General features: G+C 40.7%; 1 protein-coding gene across 1 annotated transcript; it reads left to right on the top strand.

The window, feature by feature from the left end:
• Positions 1 to 1,999: 1,999 nt before the first annotated feature.
• Positions 2,000 to 25,565, top strand: LOC138023076 (uncharacterized). The gene is made up of 12 exons (XM_068870107.1): positions 2,000 to 2,353; positions 2,757 to 2,927; positions 5,462 to 5,572; positions 6,084 to 6,200; positions 6,979 to 7,069; positions 7,783 to 8,163; positions 12,767 to 12,928; positions 13,688 to 13,825; positions 14,915 to 14,960; positions 18,067 to 18,813; positions 19,948 to 20,148; positions 23,339 to 25,565. Exons 1-12 carry the CDS (start codon positions 2,000 to 2,002, stop codon positions 23,529 to 23,531), a joined length of 2,712 nt encoding a protein of 903 aa, XP_068726208.1. The 3' UTR covers positions 23,532 to 25,565.
• The last annotated feature ends 1,935 nt before the right edge of the window (positions 25,566 to 27,500 follow it).

Here is a 27,500-nt window from a genome sequence, read left to right on the forward strand (position 1 = left end):
ACATCAGTTCACGAATCCACTTCCTTCCGTGGGCAGAAGATCAGTGTGAAACCATTCAATTTGAACCGATTTCGTATTTTAAACCCTCATCAAAAGATCTTCATACAGCTTACGGGTAAATCATGTGAACCTACTCTGAACCCACCCTATGTCCACGAAGCCCACCACTCCTTGTGGTTGAAGTGGTTGAACAGTACTCAATTCAAACCGCATGTGTTGACCAGAACAGGAAGAAATGATTACGCCATCAGATAAGCGTTTGCTACTGTGGGATTGGGTCGCTTATCATTGGAGCTCCTCCTGGAGTAATTGCGGGCAGAAGAAAAAATTTTCCTCGTTGGTGGTACTGGAACTAGTTGTCCAGAGCTGTCACTTTGCCAAGCGTAAGTAAACCAAGTTAAATTGGAGTGTCTTTTCAAATTCCGAGGATTTCTTGCGTCTATACGCGTAGCGATCCCAATGATGTGGATCCTAGCTAAAAGTTCTAAAGACAATCCTTCGTCAACCACCAAACAGGCTGTTCGTATACGGCGCAAATTCGTCACTTTTGGTCCAGATTTTCATCCTAATTAGATGCACTCTCAATCTTAACATCCAACGCGAAAGTGTCCCCTTTAAGTCTAAGCATTTTCTTCCCATTTTCACAACAAGGTAAGGGTAAAGGTTAAATTCGCCTCTGGTAAAACTACAGATTTTGAAACCAGCCGGTTTAAATGCATCAGCATGCAAAACAATGGTGGTATTGCAGTTAGGCTTTTATAGATTTTGCTGGTCAAAGTAGCATATTAAGTTCTAGCATGTCTATTATTTTGCCCAAATTATGCTCGCTTTTTCCAAATTATTCCACTTTTTTCTTAAAGCTATTCGTTTTGCAAAATGAGCGAAAGAAGTCCAAAAATTGTATCACGATCGTGTAGCAAAACGTTTTCAGTGTCATAAGCTCATCTTCTGTTGTATTTTTTCTTTTTTTTTTAATCGTAAGGCAACGGTCTCTGGCTATGTCTCTGGAGAGAACCTCAAGTTATTGGGCGGCGTGGCTATCGCCATTTTGCAAACTGGAACCAACATCATCTAGCAACTTCCGGTTCCCGTCATCTGTGCGAGACTGCCAGCCTCCGAGGGAGGCCCTACCTCCGTTAGGGCCGATTTACACGGTACGACTTTGTCGCATGCGACAACGGCTTACGACAGGCCCACGACATGATTTACGATTGTTGTGTACGTCAGAAAAATGTCGTAGCATTTTAAACATGTTTTAAAAACGCTGCGACAATCGTAAGTCATGTCGTAGGCCTGTCGTGATGCTTGTCGCATGCGACAAAATCGTATCGTGTAAAATCGGCCTTACTAAACCGTGAATGCTGCTAAAACATTGAAAAAAATGGTCTCAGGCTTATTAATATGTACCGATTATGCTAGCAGTGCTACTTGTTAAAAATCAGCAAAACTATCCTAGTTTCCTCAAATTATGCCAAAAATTATGCTAACACATTCTATAAAAGCCTAATTGCAGCGCCTCTTTCCGTGAATGAGATAAATTGTTTGGGCTCTTCGATTTTGGAAATGAAGTATAACTTTTTCAACTCCATATACTATCGCACCCAACCAATAGACCAAATCGGCCAACTCAATGTTTTACCCAAGTCAATTCCCTTTGGAAATACAACGTTTTGTTCCTGGTATTTCAATATCATTTAAATTAAGAATGCTACAGTATCACTCAAATACATTATACAAAGAATCTTAACCCCGGAAAATTTGTTTCGGATACAACACTGAGTTCAGTAGCCGATTTGGTCTATTGATAGCAATGGCGGATCCTAGGGATGGGCCCGGAGGGTCTGGGCCCCAGCCATTATTTTTGGATGTTAAAATTAAAGCCGACAAATGGTCGACAAATCAAAAAGAGTACATCACCCGCGCCAAGAGATCAATCAATTACACAACGAAGTCCGTGCGAATCCTAGCACATTCATCTATACTTGTATCCTAACGAATTATGACCATCAACGCCAGGAATTTCTACCGTGATGTCATGAAGACACAGACAAACAAGATCGCCCGATTATTGAACCGTGATATTGACGTTGATGAACATTTACGGGACATCTCGTCGTATAAGTTAACCTTTTTTGAGAAATTGGTTCTTTGTCGTGGTTTAAAATTCTCGTTACCCCAATTTGTACAACCGATTGAAGTTAAGGCCTCATTTGAAAAACTGTACTGGAAAATCGAGCCTGTTATTGCTGATGACCTAAAGGAACTAACACCCGCATCGTTTAAGTCAATACCTCTAAACTACATTCAACGGAAGATTCAAACCACCGAAGATGTTAAAAAAAAACCATCAAAAGTTTGAAAAAACGGAATGACATCATCATCACTAAGCCAGATAAGGGATCTGGAGTAGTCGTAAGGAATGAGGATGAATATTCTTGCTTACTACGAAAAGCATGTGTTGACGATAAGAGTAAATTCAGAGAGGTGAGCGCTGAAAGACCCAAGACCAGGGGGAGACCACCCAAATACTATCATCCTCTTCTTTAAAATTAAAGCCCTGTTAAGATGTGTTGCACTTTTTGCAACCTGGGACCAACATCACCCTCCCCCCCTCCCCCCTCCCCCCTTCCCCCTTAGCTCTTGGTGTGGATCTGCCACAGGATAACAAAAATTTTCAACAATGTTTCTCACAAACAGCGTTTTCTAATAAGCATATGTGTGGTTTAGATGTTTCCATTAATTTTTAAATTATATATCATGGAAAATTCTCTTCACAACCAACTGTCTTCGTAACAGCCGAGCACTATAGATCAAGCCTGAAGCATGATGCAGCCAGTGTCTGGTTAGAAGACGTATCTGCACGTTCTTTTAAGATTTGTATCCGAGAACTGCAGAACTTTGCAGGAGTTCACGATGATATTTCTGTGGTGAGCAGTGCATATTAATTTTGTGATTTAGTGATAAGCTGTCCCGGGTTTTAACGATTGTTTCTTTAGTTGCACATGGCGAAAAATGTTCCTGTTTTAGCTTTTCGTACTTGTTCCACAGAAGACAAACAATAACAACAACGATAACAGCAGCAACAAACTTAGACATTTCGGAAATTTTTATGGTTACAATAAGCCTTTTCCGAGTTCATGTCTGCCCCCTCTTTAAGGCGAGCCTAAGTGCAAAGTTTTTCTTGTGTAATTAGTTTTTATTCATATGTAAAGTAGAACTATTTTCCATTACAAAAACTTCGCACTTAGACTCCCTTTGAAGAAGAGGTAGACGTGAACTCGGAAATGGCCTGTTTTATCAGTATCACGAACACGTTCGCGTTTTTCACTGTTTTCAAAGTCATGAAAACCGTTAGCTGTCCTTTTCTAGTAACGCTCAATGGAGCCAGCTGTTGCAGGACACAAGCTGGTGGGTAGACTGACTTTGAAGGGACTTTTAGTAGAATATGTTCAAGGGCAATCAACGATTGACTGTCTTAAAATTTGTCAGAATTACCTAAAATGGTTTCCACAATGCTTTACTGAAGCTCGTTTAGTGAGTTTGTAGCCGCCCTGTATACAAAACATTTATTTGTTCGGATGTTCTAGGTTTCCCTGCTAGCAGAAGTTCCTTCTCTTTTTGCGTTCGCTGGGCTGAAAAGTCCTCTGCCATGTGTCAAAACTCACTCTGGTCCAACGTGTACAACGTGTACAAACTGCATGCCCGTACCATGTTTGCTGGCTGTGACTTGAGCCCGCTGTGTTCCGCGCATTCCTTTGCAGTTATCACTCTGTTGTTAAGTGAGCCCACACAACATGAAGTATCACGTGAGGATTTGGTCGCTAAGTAACTGACACGCATGCTCAACACAGTGAGTTTCGACTCATGGTAGAGGTCGTTTTTTTCCCGTACTCGTCAACGCAGCAAACGCAAAAGAAAATAGACCTCTGCTAGGAAGGAAGTTCTAGGGGCACTTCGGTCTGTAGAAATTTCTTGGTGGCTTTTTTGCCTCGTCCTGAAGTTCTTAGACTATCAGTCGTGACAGGTCTGATGACGAACTTTACATTACGGATCACTACGTAGTCGTCCCTTTTTCACCGAAAATATTACGGGACGTTTGCTTTATAGCTGATTCTCAAACAAACTCTGGCAAAAATGATAGAAGTTATAAATCCTCCATTTTTTATGCTATTGCAACATCATAGTTAACTCTTACTCAGATCAGTAAGATTGTAGCGTTCTTCAATGTGAGTTTGAAATGTCTACGCACTCTTAAGACCCCTCACTACTTTTCCGAAATATCTAGGAATGTGTTTAGAAAAATGTCAAAAACTAGCATGTGGTTGCTGTTATCAACAATGTTATTAACTCTGCGGTTTAACAAGTTATGGAGATCAGCTCCGACAATGGCATCGGCGTAGGCCTTGCTGTGGGAAACTTATCCGCATGACAAGTTTCAAGTGAATGAATCCTAACTATAGGTTTGACATGCATATTCAGGCTCAGAGAAAGCTAATGCAAGAGCGATAAAAGCTAACAATTCTTTGAAGCCAACGACGGCACGCTTTAGAGCAGGCTTTTAAGTTAGGATTTCCGCATTATCATTCCATTTTATACTGTTCCTTATAAGAAAGATATCGTTGACGTCACCTATTGTCATTAATGTGCCAACCAGAGCTTCTTTGGCTGAAAAAGCAAAGGTTCTTTTGTTCCTGTGGTTGGCAAATTTGAATACCAAAAGCAATGTTTGTAAACGCCTATGATCTTGGCTAAAGACAGATTTTTGCAAAGACTGTCCGTTAATTTGTATAGGTAATCGTAGGGCCCCGAGAGAAAATTAAGGATTAATTTCACACGTATTTTCAAAGTTTTCACGGCATTACCTGAAAGCACAAAGCGGCGAGGGCAATTTGGAAAACTTTTAAAATACAAGTGAAATTAATCCTTAACTGCAAGAGGGCACATTGCGATTACATGTTTATCACATAAAGGGCAGCAAGGGAAGTCCGTTCAGTGCCGCAAGAAATAACAATCAACACGCTCCCATTCGGTTAAAATTTCAATTCAATAAATCGTTGCTATCAACAGAAATAGCGCTAAAAAATTGTGTTTTATATGTGGACAAAAAAGTAGTTTAATCTGAAAAAAGATTCTCTTGTAACTTCGGTTGCTCTGGACAAGTACCTGTTAACCAATCAGGATCTCTTGATTACCAAAAGTACCCTTGTGATTAAGAAAAAATGCCCTCCGTCTCAGCCAATCAGCATTCTTTACGTTTGCCCCGTATGTGATAAACAAAAAAAATCCCTCCATCTCAGCCAATCAACATTCAGTAATTTTGCGATATACGTGTGATAAGATAAAGGAGAAAATCCAAAGAGGGAGAGTGTCTCTTAATACAAACCATGAGTTCTTTGCATTCCGACAGGTAATGAGAGTGAATGAGTTACTTGTTTCTTTGTTTCTTTGTTCTTCTCCTCAGAATTGGTTGGCGTTCGAGACCATACACAGACCGTTATTTTCAGAGCATAATAATGTCAGCTTTTTAAATGGGATCTTACCTTCCAAGAGTGACAATTTCGCTTTTTGCCAGGTGTGAAAACGTAACAAAGGTTATAAAATGCCCTGAAGAGGGCAAGGGTTACCAATCCCAGTTCTATGTGCCAATTTCTTTGCAGATTACATTTATTAGTGTCCAAATCTCACTTGTCATGTCAATGGAACAATTATCATATTTCCATTTTCCACTTTTTCCCCTAACAATCCGAACTGTGATGACCAAAATCACATTTCCCAGTGTGCAGTGTTATCAGAACCTCCTGATAAGTCAGTATAAGTTCTCTTGCAGCAAAAAATAGGAAAATAGTAATCACTATATGCAGGAACGGAAAATTCGCATCTTGAGTGGACTTCATGATTACGGTTGTACGGCAGTACAATTAAAATTTCAAAATGACCATCTTCCAGACCATTCTATTTGGATGTAATTTAATGTTCGCCAGAAAGTCTCCTTTTTGCAATTGAATCGCCATGAGAGGTAGAGAGAGATTTAAGTAAACACGACCCGGCCTGTTGACAAAGATAGTTTTTTTTGTGATTTAAAGGACGTGAATTTTACGCGGACATACAATAACTACCCAACGGTCATACTTACAGCCAAGCATTCTAGCGGAGGAGGGAATACATCGCCAGATTGCAACGGAATTGTCAGCTGGATTGAGGTAGAGATTTAAAATGCGTTTGGGTTTCCTGGGTAGAGAGAGTAGGAAAGAAAGCACTTTGGGTTGCCTACAATTGCTCAAAATAAGGGACACACCCGTAATAGCTTGGAGAATTTCCCTTATTCACTTCGGATGAAATTTCAAGATTTTCTAAGTATTTTAAGGCCAGGTGCGAGACCCCAGAAAAAAGGGTTTATTATTTAGCCATGACAAGCAATCCTTTAAACATTATTAACCTGGCATCATCACCGCGCGCTCGAAACGTAAGTGCCTCTCCCAAACTGCACGTTTCATTGGAAAAGAAAGAGAGTCGTACTCTCCTGCCTTGGACTCTGATTTTTCAGTTGTCCTCTCCCCGTTACCCAGCAACAAGTTTGTTGTTTTTCCCACGGAAGGATGTTAACATCAATAGTTGCCCACCATATTTTGGCTCTTAATATTTGTATTCAGTCTTTTGTTAGTTAGAGTAAGACAAAAAAGAACCGCGGGCAAACTTTAAGATTAAACTATCGGATTATACTTTTTAAATTGTTATATTTGAATTGTAGTCAGCCATTCTCGTTCCATACCCCCCCTTTTTTTTAATTGGCCGGTGCGGGGGGTTGGGGAAAGGGTGAAAGAATCCGTAATCTATTAAGATGTTGTTTGTAATCATATCTTCGCATCCAGGGCACGCCAAAGCAAATGAAAATGTCTTGAAAATGAGGCTGTGATGTTGTACGCATTGCCTTTTGCACTTTGAGTCACTTTTGCTCATTGCTCTTGTTTTTCCCTTAAGTTTATCAGCAACGCAAGATTCAGAATTTGCGTCAAAGAGCTATTTGTTCAGCGGTTTGACCCACTAACAGTGTCGTACGCGGTGTTAGCAGGTAAATAAGATCTTGGAAGAGTCAAGCTGTGTCACAGTAGTGCAGTTCATTTTATTTCGTTTTACCATTTATGCGTCCCTTCTCATACATACAACTTAGCGTTAACTCTGAAATTACTTTTAAACAACACAAACCAAAGCTTCGTGACAAAAACATGTCTGTCGAGCATACATAATTAAGGTTATAAACAACAGAGATCAACTTTAAAAAACTGTTAGGCTGAACAGTTTTAAAAAATCCCAATCAAAATCCATTTTAATCTTTTTCAATTTTGCCCATCCCTGCCTCCTTTTGTACTTGCTGTTTTATTTAAACCGTCCTTTATTGTTTTAAGTAATTTTCCTTATGTTTCGCTTGATTTGGTTGTCAGTTTTCAGTCGCTGAATTTGGCTAAATTTCTTTCTGGGTTAAGTTGGGCCTGTCCTAGAGTGAGAAACAGGGCACGCAGCAACATCTCAGTTTCTTTTTAGAAGTAAATTTTTATAACCTTTGCAGACAAAATCAAGTGATCACGAGTTGGTTTTGTTCTTGACATTTTTTTCGAGTTAGAAAAAGGTCTTCACTCAATTACTGTCGATTCGATCGTTCTCGTTAAGCGATAAACAAGTGGAGAAACTTCTTTTTAAAAATGCAAAAATTAAATGGTGTTTCATCTCAAAAAAAGGAACTTATAGACCAACCTATCAAATCTGGACGTATCTTTTTTTTTCCAGACATCTGCCCTGATAACTGGATCTATTTTAAAGGATATTGCTACCAAAAAGTATCATCCTGTGATTCCTGGAACAATGGCCAGAGCAGGTGTGCCGCATTGGGAGCCAACCTCCCCAGTGTTCACAGCCAAGAAGAAAATGTCTTTCTGCAAAACTTACACAACGGAGAAAATGGTTGGCTTGGTTTGTCTGACATAAATAGTGAAGGAACGTTCGTTTGGAGTGATGGAACTCGATTTGACTTCCATTACTGGGCAACGAATCAACCCAATAACTTCCGTAATGAGGATTGTGTGCACACCCTTGGCACGCTTCCGGCTCACAGATTCAAATGGAATGATGTCAGCTGTTCAAGCTGCCATAAGTACAGCTGTAAGAAAGGTACGGATTTGGCATGAAGTGATACTGCTTACAGTTAGCCAAAGAATAGTCTCCTTCAGGGCCTCCCAGGGAAGGCTCAAGTGAACGCCCCTCGTCCCCACGAGGCTAGTTCGAAGCGAACTGCATTCCGTTCTCGGAGTAAGGCAATCGCAATGTAGCTTTCATGCTCGTGCCGAGGTTCGCGTTAAAATTTTCCAGCAATAGACTGACTCCATTTATTCGCTGCCAAAATGGTGGGTCTCGGAGAAGTGTTGGACATGATAAACCAGCTTCAAATGGGCGACAAAAGTCAATATCGAGGTTTACTTTTTTATCCGTCGAGATCGGTTTTGAATGAGCGAATGTGGGGTAAGGGAAAGAGAACTTAAACCAGTTGGAACAAATCTCTGAAGGTTTAGCGAAAGTGAGGTATTTCAAAGCGCTATTTATTCACGTGCGCATCTTCAGAAGAGGTGGAGGTAATTTGTTTTCTTTCCATAACATCTTAATATTTTTGAAAATGTGGAAAATCACTATTACTCTTCGTGCGCGAAGCTAAACAATAATTCAGCGCCTGTAAATAACAGTACGGCCCTTGAGGTATGCCAGTAATAGCTATTTATTTGGGAACGCTGCAAACCAGCCTTCTTCAGGTACAATGAGAGTTTACATTGAATTGCTTCTTTATATGTACATAGAAGCAATTCAATGTAAACTCTCATTGTACCTGAAGAAGGCTGGTTTGGCCAGCCGAAATATAGTACACCACTAAAATCAAATCTACGTTGTATCGGCGCTTGCTTAAAATATTTAGCTTCTCAACTTATAATTACGCCGATCAGATTAAGCCACTGATCCAACGTACACCGACAGGAAGATTGTCCACGGCGGTTGCTTGCTTCAAAACTCTAGATATTTGGCTATCTGACGTTTGAATATCTGTCATACGGTGGAAGCCAACTAACAAGATTTTCCATCAGTTTAATTTTTTCTATTCAAGTTACAGCCCTGGTTTTCTAGTAATGCCTTGTAGCAGGAAGCCAGACAATGAGAGCAAAAAGGCGGGCCGAAAACACATAAAGATGTATAAATGTATTCATTTTACCTGTAGGAGATAACATCGTTGAAGTCCTCGTTATTCCATGAATGAGCGTTGGATATGAGATGGTAGAAAACCAACAAGGCGCCGAGTTGGCTATAACCAGTCTCGTACCCAACAAGCGCAAATGCGACCAACCGATATGCGGAGCTGATCATAACCGAGATTGACTGACCAATCAGGTCAGTAAAGTAAAACCAAGTAAAACCAAGGTTTTAACCATGTCCGCCGACCGTGTCCGTTAACCGCGTCTGCTAACCTTGACTGCTAACCGTGTCGTTAACTGCGAGCGCTAGCGGTGTCCGCTAAACGCGATTGGTGATCCCGCCCGCTAACCGAAACCGGTAACAAACCGCTAACCGCAACCGGTACCAATGACATTAACGTATGCTCTCCCGAGTCGTCGTATTTCATATCTGATCACTGTTTTGTTGAATGCCGTCTGTCTATTCCAGGTCCCAATATTATGTTACTTATAGGAAGCTTAAACAAATCGTTAGATCTGACATTGCGTCATCTGGTCTTTGTAATTCACGATGGTCAAGTCTTGAAAGAATATCACAATGCTATGACGAGACCTTATCTCAAATCTTGGATAAGCATGCACTGATGATTACCAAGGTTTTAACCGTAAAGAAAAAAAAGGGTGCCGTGGTTTAGCCCGGAACTTAAAGAACACAAGGTTACTCTTCAGAGACTAGAGAGGAGAATGCTAAGAACGAAAACTCAGACTGACAAGAATGCTTATAGGAAGGCGTGTAATAGCTACTCTTTGTTTTATTGAGGAGTCTGAAGCAGAAGTATTATTCTAATCTCATTGATGAATGTGGAGGTAACACAAGAAAATTGTTTCATGTAGTCCGCTCTTTGTCTAATAAGCCTGATGACAATCGACTTCCAGCCCATGACGATCCTTGTAAATATTAGCTGATGATTTTGGAGAGTTCTTTTACCGGAAGATTGAGCTCAGTTATAAAAGTGACAGTGATGGAATTTTTGCTAATCCACCGGAAGTTGACTACCCTAGTCCTCAGGTACCGTTGGAAAGGCTTACTGCTCTGTCTGAAAAAGAAGAGTCTGATATCATCATGGGCATGTCAAATGCTAGTTTCCAGCTGGATCTGATTCCAACGTGGTTATTAAAGCTGTGTTCTCCTGAGCTGGTTTCAGTTATTACCGTTGACGATCCTTGTAAATATTAGCTGATGATTTTGGAGAGTTCTTTTACCGGAAGATTGAGCTCAGTTATAAAAGTGACATTGATGGAATTTTTGCTAATCCACCGGAAGTTGACTACCCTAGTCCTCAGGTACCGTCTGAAAGGCTTACTGCTCTGTCTGAAAAAGAAGTATCTGATATCATCATGGGCATGTCAAATGCCAGTTTCCAGCTGGATCTGATTCCAACGTGGTTATTAAAGCTGTGTTCTCCTGAGCTGGTTTCAGTTATTACCATTGCGATTAATCGGTCATTTCAAGAAGGAGTTGTTCCAAAAAACTGGAACTCGGGTCACGTTGGTCAAACCTCTGCTTAAGAAACCTGGTCTTGATCTCGTACATCAGAGTTTCAGACCTGTCAGCAATTTATCACTGGTGTCTAAAGCAACTGAAAAGGCGGTTGTTAACCAACTTAGCAAGCACTGTAATGATAATGCTCTCTTACCGGTTTTTGAATCGTCGTATTGTCAGCTCCATTCTACGGAGACGGCACTGTCGAAAGGGTAGAACGACATTTTACCTAACATGGACAAACAGGAAATTACTCTTTTCGTACTCTTGGATTTAAGTGCCGCCTTCGATACAATCGATCGTAAGATAATGCGAGAAGTCTTGAAATCGGACTTTGGTATGCCCTTCAATGGTTTAGATCGTACCTGTCTGAGAAGAAACAATGTGTTATTGTCAACCGGCAATGCTCTAAGATCCTTAATGTTGATTGTGGTGTTCCTAAAGGAAGTTGTCTCACGCCCGTCCTCTTCATCCTCTATGCATCGCATTTGTTTGAGGTTGTCAAGAAACACCTCCTATTAGTTCATGGCTATGCTGATGACACGTAGCTGTATGTCTCTTTTAGTCCCAATTCTTCAGCTGCTGAAGATCTTGCGGTTAAGACCATGGAGAGTTGCATTGAGGATGCCGGTTAAAGCCTGACGTGTTTGCAATAAGCTGATGCTTAACGATTCGAAGACGGAATTGCTTATCATTGGTTCTCGAAAGCAGTTATCCAAGATCAGTATTAGTTGTATTCAAGTTGGGAAATGTGACATTTAATCGCAAGATAGTGTTAAGAACTTAGGTGCTTGGTTTGATAACCACCTATCTATGAGTACCCATATTGGGAAGGTTTGTAGTAAGGCTTTCAGAGGATTGTACAATATTAGGCAAATTAGAAAATATCTGTCTGAGGACTCTACGAAGACTTTGATTCATGCTTTTGTAACATCACATTTCGATTACTGTAATTCCCTCTTTTATGGTCTTCCTCAATATCAGTATGATGATCGTTTACAGAAAGTACTTAATGCTGCTGCTCGGGTAACTTTAAAGCGTTGCACGGATTTGTTCCAACAAATATCAAGGAGCTGATTAATGCTTACCTTGTTACTAGGTATAGTTTCAGATTCTGATTCTGGAAATTTTTCTCCAACTTGTAAGGTGTAAGACCTGAGGCGAACGCGCATTTGCACACGCAGGTCCTACTGCTTGGAATGCTCCTATCACTTAGAACATGTGATAGTATGAACTTTTCTAAAAAAGGATTTAAGAGCCACCTTTTTAGGAAAGCATTTTATTAGGATATTTGTATTATATTGGTATTATATTTTATTATATTTTAGATTTCTTTGTATTTAATCATAGATTGTATTATTATTTTTAGATTGTAAAGCGCTTTAGAATATTTTAAAAATTAAGGCGCTATAGAAGTTTAATAAATTCAAAGTTTAATAAATTATTAACTGCGTCCAGTGATCACTTCCGGTAACTGCATCCGCGACCACGACAGTTTGTTCCGGACTTTTTACTTGAAAGCTAGGGCCCGGGCCTCCCCTGCGTGGCAGGCGTAATCAGGGAAGGGGAGCGAGGGAAAAATGAAGGGAACTGGGAAGAGGAAACGCCGTTCCCTCTTCTCTCTCCCCAGCTTCCCCTCATTTTTCCCTCGCCCTCCTTCCCCGATTACGCCTGCCTGGGAGAATACCCTCTAGAGGGTACAGGAGCTTCCGACCTTAAGTAAGGTATACCTACCTTCAAGCCAGGGGGCTGTGTCAAGCTCCAGCTTGACAACTAGGACGGTTCCTAACCTGATCTATTTTGTTCTGCATAATTTTGCACAGAACACTCTTTGGATTTATATGTATGTATAGCGCGCAGTCAAAAGCTACACTTATTCTCGAATATCCGCTGACTTAAACCAGGAGTGCTCCTCCTTTATAAATCTCAAGTAAACAACTAGCCCTTCTAGAGAGCCTGTCCTGAATTTGCACTACGAAGTGAAAACTATGTTGTGGGTCTGTTTCCACTGAAATAGGTACGACAACACTGGACCAAACCACACCTGGTGCAGCGTCAACCACATCGCTTCCAACCACTTCGCCTCAGACGACATCGGGTCAAACCAATGCAACCTCAAGCTCTAATTCAAGTACAACTCCTGTGGATATCGAGTGTGGAGTGGCTTTTGTTGGTGGGGGTAAGATTGTACCGATTGTTTGCTTTTGTATTTGACACCTTATCCTCCGTTGGGACACTGAAAAATGCAGACTGCAGACTGTGCAGACCGTCTGTAAAATGAAAATTCGGTTATCCTGAATATCAATCTGGTTAGCCTAATAAGGCCTAAATAACATTCAGGTTAGCCTGTTTACGGTTAGCTCTCAATAATTGTAAGGGTAACACCATATTTTACCCCTGGTCTGCACGGTCTGAACAGTCTGTAGTCTCCGTTTTGGCTTGACTGTACTCAGTTTCACTTAATTTCCCTGTCTCTCATCAAAGAAACGACGGGCACTTAAATAGGATTCCATTCTATTTTGTCCGTTAAAAAAAAAAAAACACGTCCGCTGATCGCATCGGTAAAATACCAAGAATTCAAGTCTCTTCAGAAAAGGACTAAATGGTGACAAGTGCCGTGTTGGCATCAAGGAGAAATAAAACGCATAGTATCTTACCTCATTACGGTCAGCGGCGCCAACATGGCTGCCACGGTTTGCTAGTTGTCTGTCTTGTTTGTGGCTTTGTATTTCCCTATAGCCGGGTTTAATTGCTTTTGCCTTCTGTTCCTAAGCGTATGTATATGTTCTGGGTAGAATTGACCTCCCTTGTAATTTAGTGTTACACTACCAAAGGGTTAAATAAACTGATTATTTATTTTTATTTTTTTTATTTATTTTAACACCATAAAAAAGATGAGCAATCAAACTCAAGCAAACGATTCTCTTTTCTTTTTCAGGAGCTGCTGGTCTTCTCTTGGCGCTAACTCTTTTGAAGAAGAATCTCGAAACGAACGTTTGCGTTTTTGAAAAAGAAAGTCATCTCGGAGGGAAGATCTTTGATTATCGTTTTCCTGAAGCCCAAAACATCACAGTAGGTCAGTTTTCAACACATTTATTTTTCTAGTAGTTTCAGCACAGGGTGCTGGGAAAAATATCTTGATACTTTCCATTTTCGTTGATGCGTGAACGTCAAGAAGAAAAGAAAGCAAGTAGGCTAAAGACGTATTTGGTCGTAAAATTAATTTGTCTTTACATTTATGTTGATGAGTAAGCAGCGCTTTAATCTCGTTGCCACAGAAACGATTCTCATGAAAAGTCTAATCCAAACTCTAAGGCATCGTCCACACGTATCCGGAAATTTGTGAAAACGCCAATTTTTTTTTTACGAATACGGCTTGCGTCCACACGTATCCAGCGTATTTTCCGGCCGTATCCGGAAATTTTTGAAAACGCTCTCCAGAGTGGAAATTTTTTTATCCGATACCAATACGTATACGTGTGGACGGTCGTATCCGGAAATTTGCCAATACGCCTACGTCATTCCTTGGATCCAGTCTTCACGGCGAGCATTAAACAAACATGGCGTACAGCAACGTTGTGTCTCCTTTGTTAATTACTCTGATTTCTAGTTTGATATCATCCGTTCAGATAAATGCAGCTGTGATAAATTTACACAACCAATACTTTAGAGATCGACGGGATGTTTTAAGATTGTTGACCGTCAGCAGTAGTTCAACTTCATCATCGGTCCATTTATATGTATCAGCATACTTTTTCTTGACTTTTTCAGAAGATTTAGACATTTTTTCGAGTGATAAACTGCAAGCTTCGACTGGTTACACCTTGCAGTAGCTATGGCGCGGAAGAAATGACGCCAAATCGCAATCATGCGCATGCTCATTTCAGGATTCTCTGCGACAAAAGAACTGGGCACTAGAGCAAATCAGAAAATTCCGAATACAATCGGATACGTGTGGACGGCTGTAAACGATTCGAATACGCTGCGTGTGGACGCGTAAATTTTCGTATCCGCAAAACAATATTTTCGGCAAAAAAATTCTCCGGATATGTGTGGACATGGCCTAAATGTACTGAAACGGCCCACCGTAACAAGAATTATTTAACCTTTTCTGGCAGTCATCGCAAGTGGGTTGAATTTAACTCTGTATTAAACTCTATTTTAGGTCTTGGACAGTTGGTTCTCTTTGGACATAACTGCGACGTAGAATGGTATATTGTAATCATTTTTAAGTTGTAATGAGCTCAGTGTAATTTCGCCGTAAGCCACGCGAGAGACTTATGGTGCAACGTATCCTCCCTAGACTTGAAATTATTAATAAGTTCTAAAGGCCGAAAGATTTCTCAGCATCTGCCTTATTCTCAGCATCTGCCTTATAGAGATGACCTGCGGCTTTCTAATATACCGGTATTTGGTATTCTGGAAGGAGAAAAAACGTCACCAGTCAGCTACCCCTTCCCTTAGTGATGCACCCCCCTCTAAGAAAAATTCCTGGGTGTGCCCCTGCCTTTGATTATTAGTACGTTTGAAAGTGGGGAGCGTGGTCTTGGTATAATGTACGAGTAGTGTAAATTACTAAATCTTCAATCAAGCCAAAAACAACACTGTAAGAAAAAGCGGAAGGGAGGGAGGGAGGGGGGCTATAGCCCCCAAGCCCTTCCCCCTCCACGGCCTCTGTTAAACTCTTTTGTTTGCATGGGAACATCTCAAAATTTAACTAGTCATCTGTCTTCCTCTGTCACGATAATCTCTTCTAGCCTACGTTACAGGTTGTGTTCTTCCCTCGGACGTTCATTAGGCGCACGGGCATTTTTCCCTCTCTCTTTCCCTGCAGTCAGCGTGTTCGAAATGACGTTCTTGTTCTAATTCATCCCTTGCAATTTCTTCATCACTTAAAGCTGCACTTGACCTCTCCATCGTCACTTCCAGTTGCACACGCCTTGTCACTTGCATCCTCTGGCACATCGTGATATTCCAAAGTTACAAAACTCGTATTCTGGTTGTCATAGAGCGAGTTTCAATCGAGTATCGTAAAAACCAAAGTAATTACTTTGGCCAATCAAAAAGGACGGAGGCAATCCAGTAAACCAATCAAAACTCGAAGTAATCACACGTAGCTGACACAAAGCGCGGGAAAATGTGCACGCACTAGCCACGATTGGTTTTGGTTTCACTTCTAAGTGGTTGAAAAAGGGGCGCGAGAACTTCGAACCAATCACTGAGGGAAGTAATGCAAAACCAAAGCAATTCGCTAATTAGTTTCGACACTCAATTGAAAACCGCTGTATTGCCTGCATTAGCGCGTCCGTTAACCCACTCAAGTTATGATCCGGAAATGTGCTTAATTAGATGCACACCAAATTTTGACATCCAGCTGGAAGTGTCCCCTTAAGTCTAAGCCTTTGCTATATATTTGCAACAATAAGGTAAGGGTAAAGGTTGGCGTTATTGTTAGGGTTACTGAGGGTAAATGCAGCTGTTACTTACTTGAGGAGCTACAACATTTGGGGGAAATTTTGTGATGTTAATTGTCTGTATTCCGAGACAGTGATGCTGAATAAGGGGACACTTCGTGACGCTTATTCAAATATGCATACATCTAGTTAGGAGTATTTCTGAACATATCTGCGTTAACCAACCACAAATCACGCGACGTCAGTCCATTCTCAAACATCGCAAGCATACCTTTCTCAAGCCTAAGCGAGTGTCATTTTCCCAACACCGTCATCCCCTTCCAGATTCGCTTTTCCATTGCATTTTACTACAATCTTTTATTCTCCATTCTCCCATTTTCTAGTTTGGTACTATTCGGAGCACTAAGGTCTGCATTTCTAATTTTTAGATCAGATATCCTACTATCAAGTGTTGCCATATAGCTTTCTGTACCGGGAGTCTTGGGCAATGTTACACTTTTCTTGAGCAGTTCGAGTGCCCCCAGATTTGTATTTCTATTGACTCTTGCCATAAATGAAAGTTGGGTGCGTTATCCCGCACCACACCCGATCATGGAATTGTTCTGAATCTTCATTTCGGAAGCGAGGCATAACTCATAACCAAAGGTCTCTTGGGGTCCTCACTCTAAATATCTAATTCTTTCCTTAGAATTCTCGCTGTTTCCTGTATCATAGTATTTTGGAGAAATGGAGTACTAATTTTAATGTCCAGGTTTTTTAACCACTTCAGTCTCCAGGTTCATTTTTCCTCATCCCAATGATCCTACAACAATAGGTACCATCTTTACACTTCTTATTTCCCACGTTAACCTGGACTTCAGTAAATGTGTTCCACATCCTTGTATTTTCTCTTTTAATCTCCTGGGGCCAATTTCTCGAAAAACTCGAGGGTTTTCGGGTGTCACAATTCCCTCTGTATCTGAATAAGTGAGAGGTTTTAGCTCATCAATTTTCGCATCATTTTGGTTTTAGTTATCTTGAAAACAGACTAAAGACCAGATTTTTAAAACAAGTGGGTGGCAGTTCCTCGAATGGCTTTTCGGGTCAGAAAAGTCAGCGTGACGTTCGAGAAACGGCTCCCTGGCATGTTTCGACGCTTTCATTTTCCTCTTCACGAATTCTCTGATCTCCTGGCACAGCAATTTCGACATGTCCGGTCTTTTAGCCTCAATGATATATATAATCACATCGGATGTCTCATCCATTGTGATCTATATCATCCTCCTTCAATGTTCTTTTCTCTCCTGCTTTTCTTAATTAACATTGCCTGACTGCAATTCTTTACAGACCAAGACAGACTACTTTCTTTCCTTCAGACACAAGCCCCGCAACTTATAAGTTCGTAACCCATTCTTCCCTGACGTTGCCTCTATTGACAAGTAAAATCGTCTGGCTTTAGACAGTGAATATTACATGGTACAGTAGTTCCATTTAGTAGACAAAACTGAGGTTTATTTGAAATCAGAAGCATCAAATGTCTCACTCTTAGAACTGAAAGAGTTAATAATCTCTTTAGCAAAGAGCTTAAGATCATGAGATCACCCATGAAGAGTTGCTGGTTCACTTTGATGTCATCCAACTTGTATCCAAGTTTGGCCTTTCTAAATATCATTGTAAGTGGTATCATACAATTTAAAAAATTAGCAAAGAAAGGCTGTCTCCCTGGAATATGCCTCTTGTAATGTTTAAATACTTATTTTATTCAAATACTGCATTTGAAAACTAGGGCGCAGAAGTTATCAGTATAAAGGGTCCTCTAACTAATCTAAAACTGGAAAAGTATAAATAAGCGTGTTTTATTATTATCGCTGCTGCTTATGTTATTATTAGTAGTATCCTTGAAGAATATTTTTTCCTCTTCCAGCTCCCTTTTTGACGAACTTGAAGTAATTTATGAGCACTATGAGCGAAGCATTGCTCTAGTCGAAGTTCGCGGTGTCTTTGGAGACGATTTCGACGCCCTTAAACCGAAGGCGTCCCCAATGTTTTCAAAATATTCCGTTAAGCAAACTGCAGAAATTGTGACCAAGGCAAATTCTTCCAACTTTCCTACAGCAGGGGATTTTCTGTCTCACTTTTTGTCACCTGAAAGAGCTAAATTTTTGGAATATGTGTACGGCTTTAACGGTATCAACATGCAACAGATTAACCCTGAAAGTTTTAAAGCATATCTCCAAGAAACACTTTGGGATGAAAAGCAAAGGAATGAAGATAGTAGACCCGCTAGGGGACTGTCCGAAGCAATTGTAAAGCTGAAGAAGGAAGTGCAAACTCTCCGTGGAAAAATATATCTTTCAGAGACAGTGACCTCAGTCAATAAGGATGGAAGCAAGTTCGTGCTCCAGACATCAACACGAAAAGTGAAAACCAACAAAACAGTGCTAACAGTAGGACCGTCAGCTCTCAAAAGGATCACTGGTGACATCATTAAAAACATCACAGATCACAAAATATTTGAGTCCATTGTAACGGTTCCCGCGTTCATTGGAGCAGCGGTTTACCCAAGCGCATGGTGGGAGGACTACATAGCTGTTGAAAAAAATAATTCTTTAAAGCCACTGGAAATGTTTGTTTCTAACAGTAACTGCCTTGGAATTACGATGCCTTACAGGTAAATGCTTCTTTTCGTTCATAGATCACGTGACTCAACGCAAAGCAGTCGGCTTTGCAAAATCCTAGAAATGACGACCGCTCCTCCTCGTTCCCAGAGCCCACGTATCTTTTGGTCAGCGCAAGACACAGAGCTCTGCGTAGATACGTCATGTACCTATCATATGGTGGTTTGACTAAGCCCTATATAGGGGTATTTACTGATTCACTATACATGGCCTGCACAGGTCTACATGACCATACATAACCCTACACGGGTATACATGGTTATACATAACCCTGCACGGGTATACATGGCCATACATAACCCTACACTGGTATACATGGCCATGCAGATCATGCTAGCACATGAAGCACATGAAGTCATGGAGCACGGACCTCGCTGCGCGCGGTCCGGAAACCAAGACCACGGGCCAAAAATTTTACCCCCCCGCCCTCCCATTCAGTCAAAAAGTACATATTGTTTCATCGAATCCTGTCACGGGAACTCATGAGCCCCACAAATTAACCTGCTCCTAATTGAGTGACTTCATGCTCAGTTGGCAGAGCATTGCATCGGGTTTCGAATCCCGTTGAAACAGGTGTCTTCAAGAGACAATTGCGAGGATCAGTTCGTCCATTTGTTTAACGGCAATCTCGGCAACTCCAAGTCTTCACCAGAAAGAAAATGCTGGGACTATCGATCAAAGACTTTTTTTTTTAATTAGAAAAACAAAATAAAATAAATGAAAAGTGTGCGTCATATTCGCAGAATATAGGGTAATTTTTGGCACTGTATTCGGACTACAGAACGGCTGAGATTACCAACCAAAGAGCCCCTCATTCACTCCAGACAAGATTGTCTTAAATGAACGACAAGGCGCGCTCCATTGGCCGAGGTAAAGTTTCTCTCATTGACGAAGAGACCTTGCGAACGAGGTTCAGGTTGCGCGGAATATGGAACTATATAGGGTCAGATGAGCTCTGCGTCGGTCTTGCAGTTAACGCACTCGTCATCAAAAGTTAGATCTCTGGCTGAAAAGTGCTAATGTGGCTTTCGTGATAATTCCAGCAAAATACCATTGGATCATTTGATAGTTACGCCTTTGGTTTTAATCTGTAATAAGTTATTTTGTTTCCACTTTTATAATTACAGGGGTCCAGGTCCTAACGGTGTTGCGGTTCTTCAGACGGTAGCGAATAAAGGAGGATGTAGTGATTATTGGGGGAATATGTTAAAGAAATCTAAGGATAACGTCGACAAAGAAATCAAAAGAGCTTTGGAATACAAGTTTCAGAGAAATATCACTGTGGAACCCTTGAATACCACCTATAAATATTGGGAAGACGGATTCTGGTAAGACTCACTGCCCAAAGGTCTGTCGTTTTCCGCGTCATTTTCTTGTCCAAAGTAGTCTTGTGTGATTAAGCTTTGCGATTATTTGATACTCTTGTCAGAATACTGATTTCTTTATCAAATCGTTGAATGGCGTGTAAGCGAGTTATGATAAAATCAACGAGTACAAGAAAGAAACGTAGAGGACCTTTCTGCGAGACGAAACACAGACAGCTCATGCTCGGTATTCGATTTATAGACTTTGTATGGGGAAATTAACTTTGAGCTTATAAATGCTAAAATAAGCTGTAAAGGTAGAAATAAACTTCACTTACCTCTACGAAAAGTTATCCTCGTCTTTTCTGTGTAATCGGAGCGCAAACTGTCTCCGTTTCAGACGGGTTTGTGTCGTAAGAATTTTTTACGATGTCGTTAGTTCCATAAAGAGAAGAAAGGCTGGTGACTCGCGGCGATCTCGTCCCACAAATTGCTCATGCATCACAAAGCAACGGACCGAATCGCCATAAAAAAACACCACATCCTTAAGGCCAATCACATCAACTCCACTCCAGGACCACACAGCGTTTTTTTGCGGCTAAATTCCAAATAATGTCAGTCACCTTTCAATAATCTTCCCATGCGCTCGGCTAGATGTGTGGCTACGGCCGTTGTAGTTATAGCTTGATGGCCAACAGATTACATTCTGCACTCTGATTGGACACTTTGAAACACTAGGCCAATGAGAGTGCAGAATGTAAAATTCCACAAACCCGTCTAAAACGGACACAGTTTGCGCTCCGATTGCATGCGCACAGAAAAGACGAGGACAACTGTACGTAGAGGTAAGTGAAGTTTATTTCTACATTTACAGCTTATTTTAGCATTTATAAGCTCAAAGCTAATTTTCCCGTACAAAGTCTATAAATCGTATATCGAGCTTGGGCTGCCTGTTTACAAAGTTAACCGTTCTCCTTTTACGCGAATCGAATAGACCATATTCGTATTGCCAGTATTGGACTGGGACTACAATCTTGGACAAATTAAATGGAACATTGAGACCACCCCTCCCCCCAAAATCAGTGATGGGAAAATGGCGCGTTTTGGCCTTCACGCACCTTCATCCTTGATTTGGGGGAGAGGGGGCATTTCTGTTCCATTTTATTCTGTCCAAGATTGTCTATGAACCCCTGCTTGGCGTTACCAGTAGTATATGGGGTAATCACGACACGAAATCTGTTCTCGTTCGCTCAAAAGTTACATCATCCGAGAGCACATCTCCCATTCAAAAAATAAACGGAGCAAGGCGACACTGAAAAAAAACTAAATGCAAGTGGCATTTCACGTTAACATAAATTGCAAACAAAAAAGGGAATAAAACTATTGGAAAAAAAAAAAAAGAAAAAGAAAAAGAAAGAAATCGCATGTAAGGAGGATTCGAACCTTCTACCATAGATTATCTACCCCATCCAACTATCCAAACTACCCACATTCTACGCTTTAGACTTTGCATCCGTACTAACCATACCGAATACGCAAACTTGTTGAATTTTAACAATTGCATTTGAACTACCTTAAATTTGTTGGCGATATTTACCTGATCTATCTTCTGATTTTTCCACGCTGAAAAATAGAGCATGATTTACGTTCATGGTTCAAGTGTTGATGGGCACGATTTGCAGGCTATCAGCAACGAATTTTGTCGATTTTTCACGATTTTGTCGTCTGGCCAGAAAGGTGACAGAACAGATTGACTCTTTTTTCCATTGCTTGTTAACCGTGCTTAACCGTTGAAAAGCGTCTCAAAACAGACGTTAATCGTATAAAAAGTCTCGTGAATCGTGCCTTAAACGTTTTAATGTCATGTAAAACCATTCAAGTGCTCTACAAAGCTTTAAAAGCGCTACTTTAATGCTTGAGTCTTTTGCCATTGCTTCGTTTAATCTCAGCGATGCGACCCTACATAGACCCTATAGTTTTATCGATTAACTCCCCAGAAATGCTTCCAGAGTAAGATCAGTAGTGGGCTTGAGAACTATAACTCTTACTTTTGTTTCCTCGGGTATTCTTTTTCTCGGTGGCAATTTTTTCGTCAATTCTACGTAGAGTTATACCCTTATTCTTGATCGTACTGGCAAATTTTCATTTTAGGTTTGGCTTTTTTATACGCTCTGCTTCTCTTAAAATATCTTCCATGTAGCATCTCAACATAGCAACACTAGCGACGAGCGTGACTGCGTCAGAGGCCAGTGGTTTCGGATGATTAATGTGTTGACATATGACCTCTTAATTGACCAAATCTTGAATTTGTGACGTCATAGCCTCTACAGACAATCTTGGACAAATTAAATGGAACATTGAGACCACCCCTCCCCCCAAAATCAGCGATGGGAAAATGGCGCGTTTTGGCCTTCACGCACCTTCATCCTTGATTTGGGGGAGAGGGGGCATTTCTGTTCCATTTTATTCTGTCCAAGATTGTAGCTTGCAATGGAGGCTAATGTGGGGGAATATATTAAAAATCATTTGCATTTGAAAAGATTCCCCCGCACTACCATTGCAAGGTAGTTCCAGTCCAATACTGAGAATACGGATATGGTCTATTGATTACCATTTGACAAATTGTAATAGACCAATTCGGCTAACTCAATGTTGTACCCAATTCAACTCTCTCGGGGTTAAAATTATTTGTGTTGAACTTGCATGACAATGAAGCATTCACATTTAAATTATGTGGAAATACTTGGAACAAAATAAGGAAATACTTGGGAGGCGCGGTGACCTCATGGTTAGTGTGCTCGACTCCGGATCGAGTGGTCCGGGTTCTGGTCCTGGCCGTGGACATTGTGTTGTGTTCTTGGGCAAGACACTTTACTCAAGATTACGGTGCCTCTCTCCAACCAGGTGTATAAATGGGTACCGGTGAATCTAATGCTGGGGTAATCCTGCAATGGACTAGCATCCCATCCAGGGGTGAGTAGAAATACTCCTAGTCGCTTCATGGTACGAAAACCGGAGAAAAGCGCTGGCCTGGTGGGCCTTCCTAGGCTCGTAACAGAGACTTTACCTTTACCTCACTTCGAACAAAACGTTTCATTCCCAAAAGATTTGAATTGAAGGCAATAAATTACACCTTTTTGGTCACTCAAAGTTGTCTGATCGATTGCAACACGATTGCAACCACATTGATTAAATAAACGTCTTTTATTTGCAGGTATTTCCAAAAGCCTGGTGCAGAATTCACCCGCGCAGAAGTCCGTGGTTGGGCTAAAAGGCCGCTTCGCGGAAATGACGTGTTTTTGGTTGGAAAAGCCTTCTACACTTTCGGTGGATGGCTTGAGGACACCATTTTGTCCGCTGAAGAAACTTTAAAGGAAGGATGGAAAACGTATTTTGACTGGCTATAAGAGTGAATGAGCTAATTCACTCTTGTTGGCTATAGTTGAACCGCTGTAATCAATGAATACAACTTCGGATAAACGTTCACAGTAGAATAGAGTATAAATTTAGAAGTAGTAGTTTGGCGGAGGAACTACGTGCCCAGGCACCTTATGTTAAGTCGTGCTTAGATTGGATACTCCAAAATAAGATAAGACACATAGTTTTGTGTACATAAATTGCCAAACGATCTTACTCAAGTTTTACTAAGTTAAAAAAAAATGTGTGAAAAGAACTCGGGTCATTTGCGTTACATGTATATCCATATCCACTGTACCAACGTTTGGTAGCTGGCAAGGGAGGCAATTTTTAACAAATTTATATAGTGTCACTAAAACAATTATGAAAGCTAACCATTTCAAGTCAGTGCTTAACCCTAATCTCTAGAGATCAGTCCCTAACCCAGCAGGTATTCTCTGCCTAAACAGAGTGTTGTTTATTTGCCAAAGCGGGGTTAACAGAGGTCCCATGTTTTATGAGTCAATAAATCAATGAGTCAATGAGACTCACAGTCAATATAGCAATAATTTATTGATTAAACCTAAGCCCTCGTTTCAGTGATTAGGCCTAAGCACTCTCTGAGATTTTAGCTTCCATTTTATGGTTTGGTTAATGCACAAACTCATTGACTCGTGACTCATTGACTCATTAATAGTGTACACTCGGGTTTGCAACATAACGTCACCAAATGTTAGTCCTGTATATGTGTCACAAAGTGTCTCACCCTATTTTGGAATATTCATTCCAGTCATAACCCCTTATGTTTGAGCTGTTCTACGAGTGCGAACAACTTCGTAAAACCGGTCAACTTCTCACCCAAATCTGTTTAAATTGTGCTATCTTAGGTCTCCCAGTATGAATGCAATGCTATTGTTGGGAAGAAGGTTCAGTTAACCAATCGATAGTATGCTTAGCATTTGCACAAAGTGTTAAGAGCAACCTCATTCCCAGGGTCTCTCTTCTCTGGGTCTCTCTTCTCCATTGTTGGAGGCTTGTAAGCTCTAGCAGTATAAAATAATTAGATTTCGCAGGCAATGTCCAACAAAGCATGTAATACAAGTTGTAATTTAGTTTATGTAAATTTACTCTCTTTCGTATCTCAGTCTGTCGGCTAGTCAGTCACATGGAGTCTTGCCGTCGGCAAAAAATTGCCAATGGCTTGCAGCCCCAATCAGAACATTTACTCGGCTGACAGCAGGCAAGTGTCGTACCTCAAAGAACCTGTAACTAATACAGCAGCTATTCATTATATTGGATAGAATCATTTACACGAGTCGTCCAGGGAACCACTGACCGGTTGCCCCTGGGCGGACCAACACTCTTCAAATAACTGTGGAGAAAATGCTGCCTTTGTAATGAAATCTGCAAATGGTTAGACTCTCTAGTCTTCTCGGATAAGAACGATAAACCGTAGGCCCACTCTCACTGAACCCTTGGATGTTCATAACCCCGTGTGACTTAAAAGAACCCACACACTATTCGCAAAAAGTAGGGCACGGCATTCCTGGTGTTGTGATCTGTCCTCTATATAATTATCATGGATGGGAGAGTAAATGCTCCTGCGGAGATATTAGCTACACCAAGCTACTCTAGATCCAACGGTAAAGTAAGATATGATGATGAAATGTAACGCTTACATATTAACAATCCATTTTGCACTCGCTTAAAAAAGATAAAAAGGTCAGCCGTGTGGCAATTAAGTTTCATCAACTTTCCAAAAGTTTGGTGCGTATTGTTTGACAGTTCAGTTCGGGATCCCTGTGTCCCTGTGTTAATGGTATGTACATCTATCGTTGGAACAAATTTTCGAAATTCTTCAGTAGTCTTCAGCAAGTTCATCAACAAGAGGATAAATAATTTTAAACAGATTTCGTGCCAAGTAATAAAAACTTGAGCTTCTTATTTTCTGTACTTCGTATAGGCTTTCAAAGCAGCTTATGAAATCTTTTATATCTGTGTACTTCGGATATATTTTAGTGTGGAAGTAAAGTTATTTTTGTCCATTTGTGTTTATAATGAGGAAGTGATTTTTTTGCAGCCATGTGGTATTTGAGAAAGGATTGAAACAAGCAGAGAATAGCCTGCATGGCTAAGAAGGTTAAAAGAAGTTAGCGACAAGAGTTCTATTTTTGGCTCTTACATATGGTTCTTTTATGGTAGGAACGCATGGCTAGAATAAATGCACAACGTTTGCCGTCTACACAGCCTTGTTCCCAGGGTCTCTGTTTGTCGTCGAGGAGAAAGACGACGACAAAAGAGGCAGGGAAGAGAGACCCTGGGAACGAGGTTACTATCTACAGGAACCAAAAGCATTTGGGGTCCTAGGAAGAGATTTATGGACATTCGCGCCCATTGCTACTACGTATCCTTACAACGCACGCAAATTCACATGCCACGTCATGCATCGAGCGCGCGGGCTAAGTACTAAAATGAACAATTATAGGGCAGATGGCCATGGCTATAGCTTTGCTTGGATATTAACGATCTTGGATGTTCGGTGACCCCTACTTTTCTTTTCAGAAACAGATTTTCTTTACAATATCTCCACATTGTCTAAAAATGAACAAAAAATCAATGTGGGAAGTTAAAAAAAATTCAAGATTTCTGTCCTCGGGACATGGAATCCTGCCATCTTGCGGCTGCAAGGCGCATGAAACTATGGTCGCTTAAGTTATGGTCATTAAGTTAAACTTGTACATATTTGATCATCAAATGCTTCTATGATATTTAGATTCATACACAAAATGGTTTAAAATGCTGGAATTTTTCAGGTAATCAAGCTGAATAATTATCTGTACAGTATGTTGCCCAGTTTCCGGCCACTTTAGTTTGTAATCGCCCTAACTTCTTGTTAATGCACGGAAACTTTCTCATTTTCCTACAAGAGACAGTTCATTTAATTACCTTTAAAATATATGGAGATCGGCTGCCCACCTCAAGTACTAAAGAAATTATGCCATTTTTTGCAAAACTAGTAAGTTGCCCAGTTTCCGGCCAGCGAGTCCAGTTTCCGGCCATCAATAGAAAGCAGAAATTTCATTCAATCTTCTCGACTAAACAGACTTCCAAGGGTATCTCGATGTGGCTTAGCGACTGTGCTTTATGGGATTAGAGCAAAATGATTACTTAGGGGTGTATGGTAGGGCATAGATAGCTGCTAACTATGGGTAGGGTATAACCTTGACAAAGCCCGCGCGATATTCTCTGGGAAGAGGCAAGGGCAATTAACACAGCACATCTGAGTTAATATGTACCTCATTACGCCATGCTTGCTTAAGCTATGTACATTTCATTAATTTCTCGAGTAGTAAGTTATAAAATTTCATTAATTCAAATATGTTTTAAACAATCTATCTGTGAGTGCAGATCAGTGGCCGGAAACTGGCGTAGTATGCGAAAATCTTAGCTAGGATTTAGACTTCTGACGTTCGCAAACAGCTAAGTTCTAGCTTATGATGACAGGTCCCTTAATTACTTCCATCTTCAATGTAAATTCTTTCAAAAAATTATCAAGCTCCGTGAACTATTTCCGGCAAGATTTCCGCACAGGTCCCTACTTCATTATGCATACACTCCTTTGTTTCAAGAAAACAATAGCGATAACAATAGGCGTCCTTTGGGACTGTGGCGCTTTGTTCTTCTTTTTAGAGGTTTTTTCTCTAAGTCTATATGGACTTAAAAAAAGTCGGTCGAACTTCTGTCTGAAATACGGAAAATCGAACAGTTTTTCCTGCAATTTCGGCACTTTTCCTGCAATTTTACCCATTTTTCAGTTTTAGAATAAGCGTAACAAGTGGAGTTTCAAGCAATCGTTGTAATGGGGTTCAGATTCGCAAACATAACAAACAAACCAAATAAAAGCAGCTTACGAGAGCTGCTACACTACTGAATAAAAGTACTGTCATAAGAAATTTAATGGCTACCTGCTCTTTTCATCG

The sequence above is a fragment of the Montipora capricornis genome, chromosome 11 (genome assembly GCF_036669925.1).
Source record: "Montipora capricornis isolate CH-2021 chromosome 11, ASM3666992v2, whole genome shotgun sequence".
Classification (NCBI taxonomy): Eukaryota; Metazoa; Cnidaria; class Anthozoa; order Scleractinia; family Acroporidae; genus Montipora; species Montipora capricornis.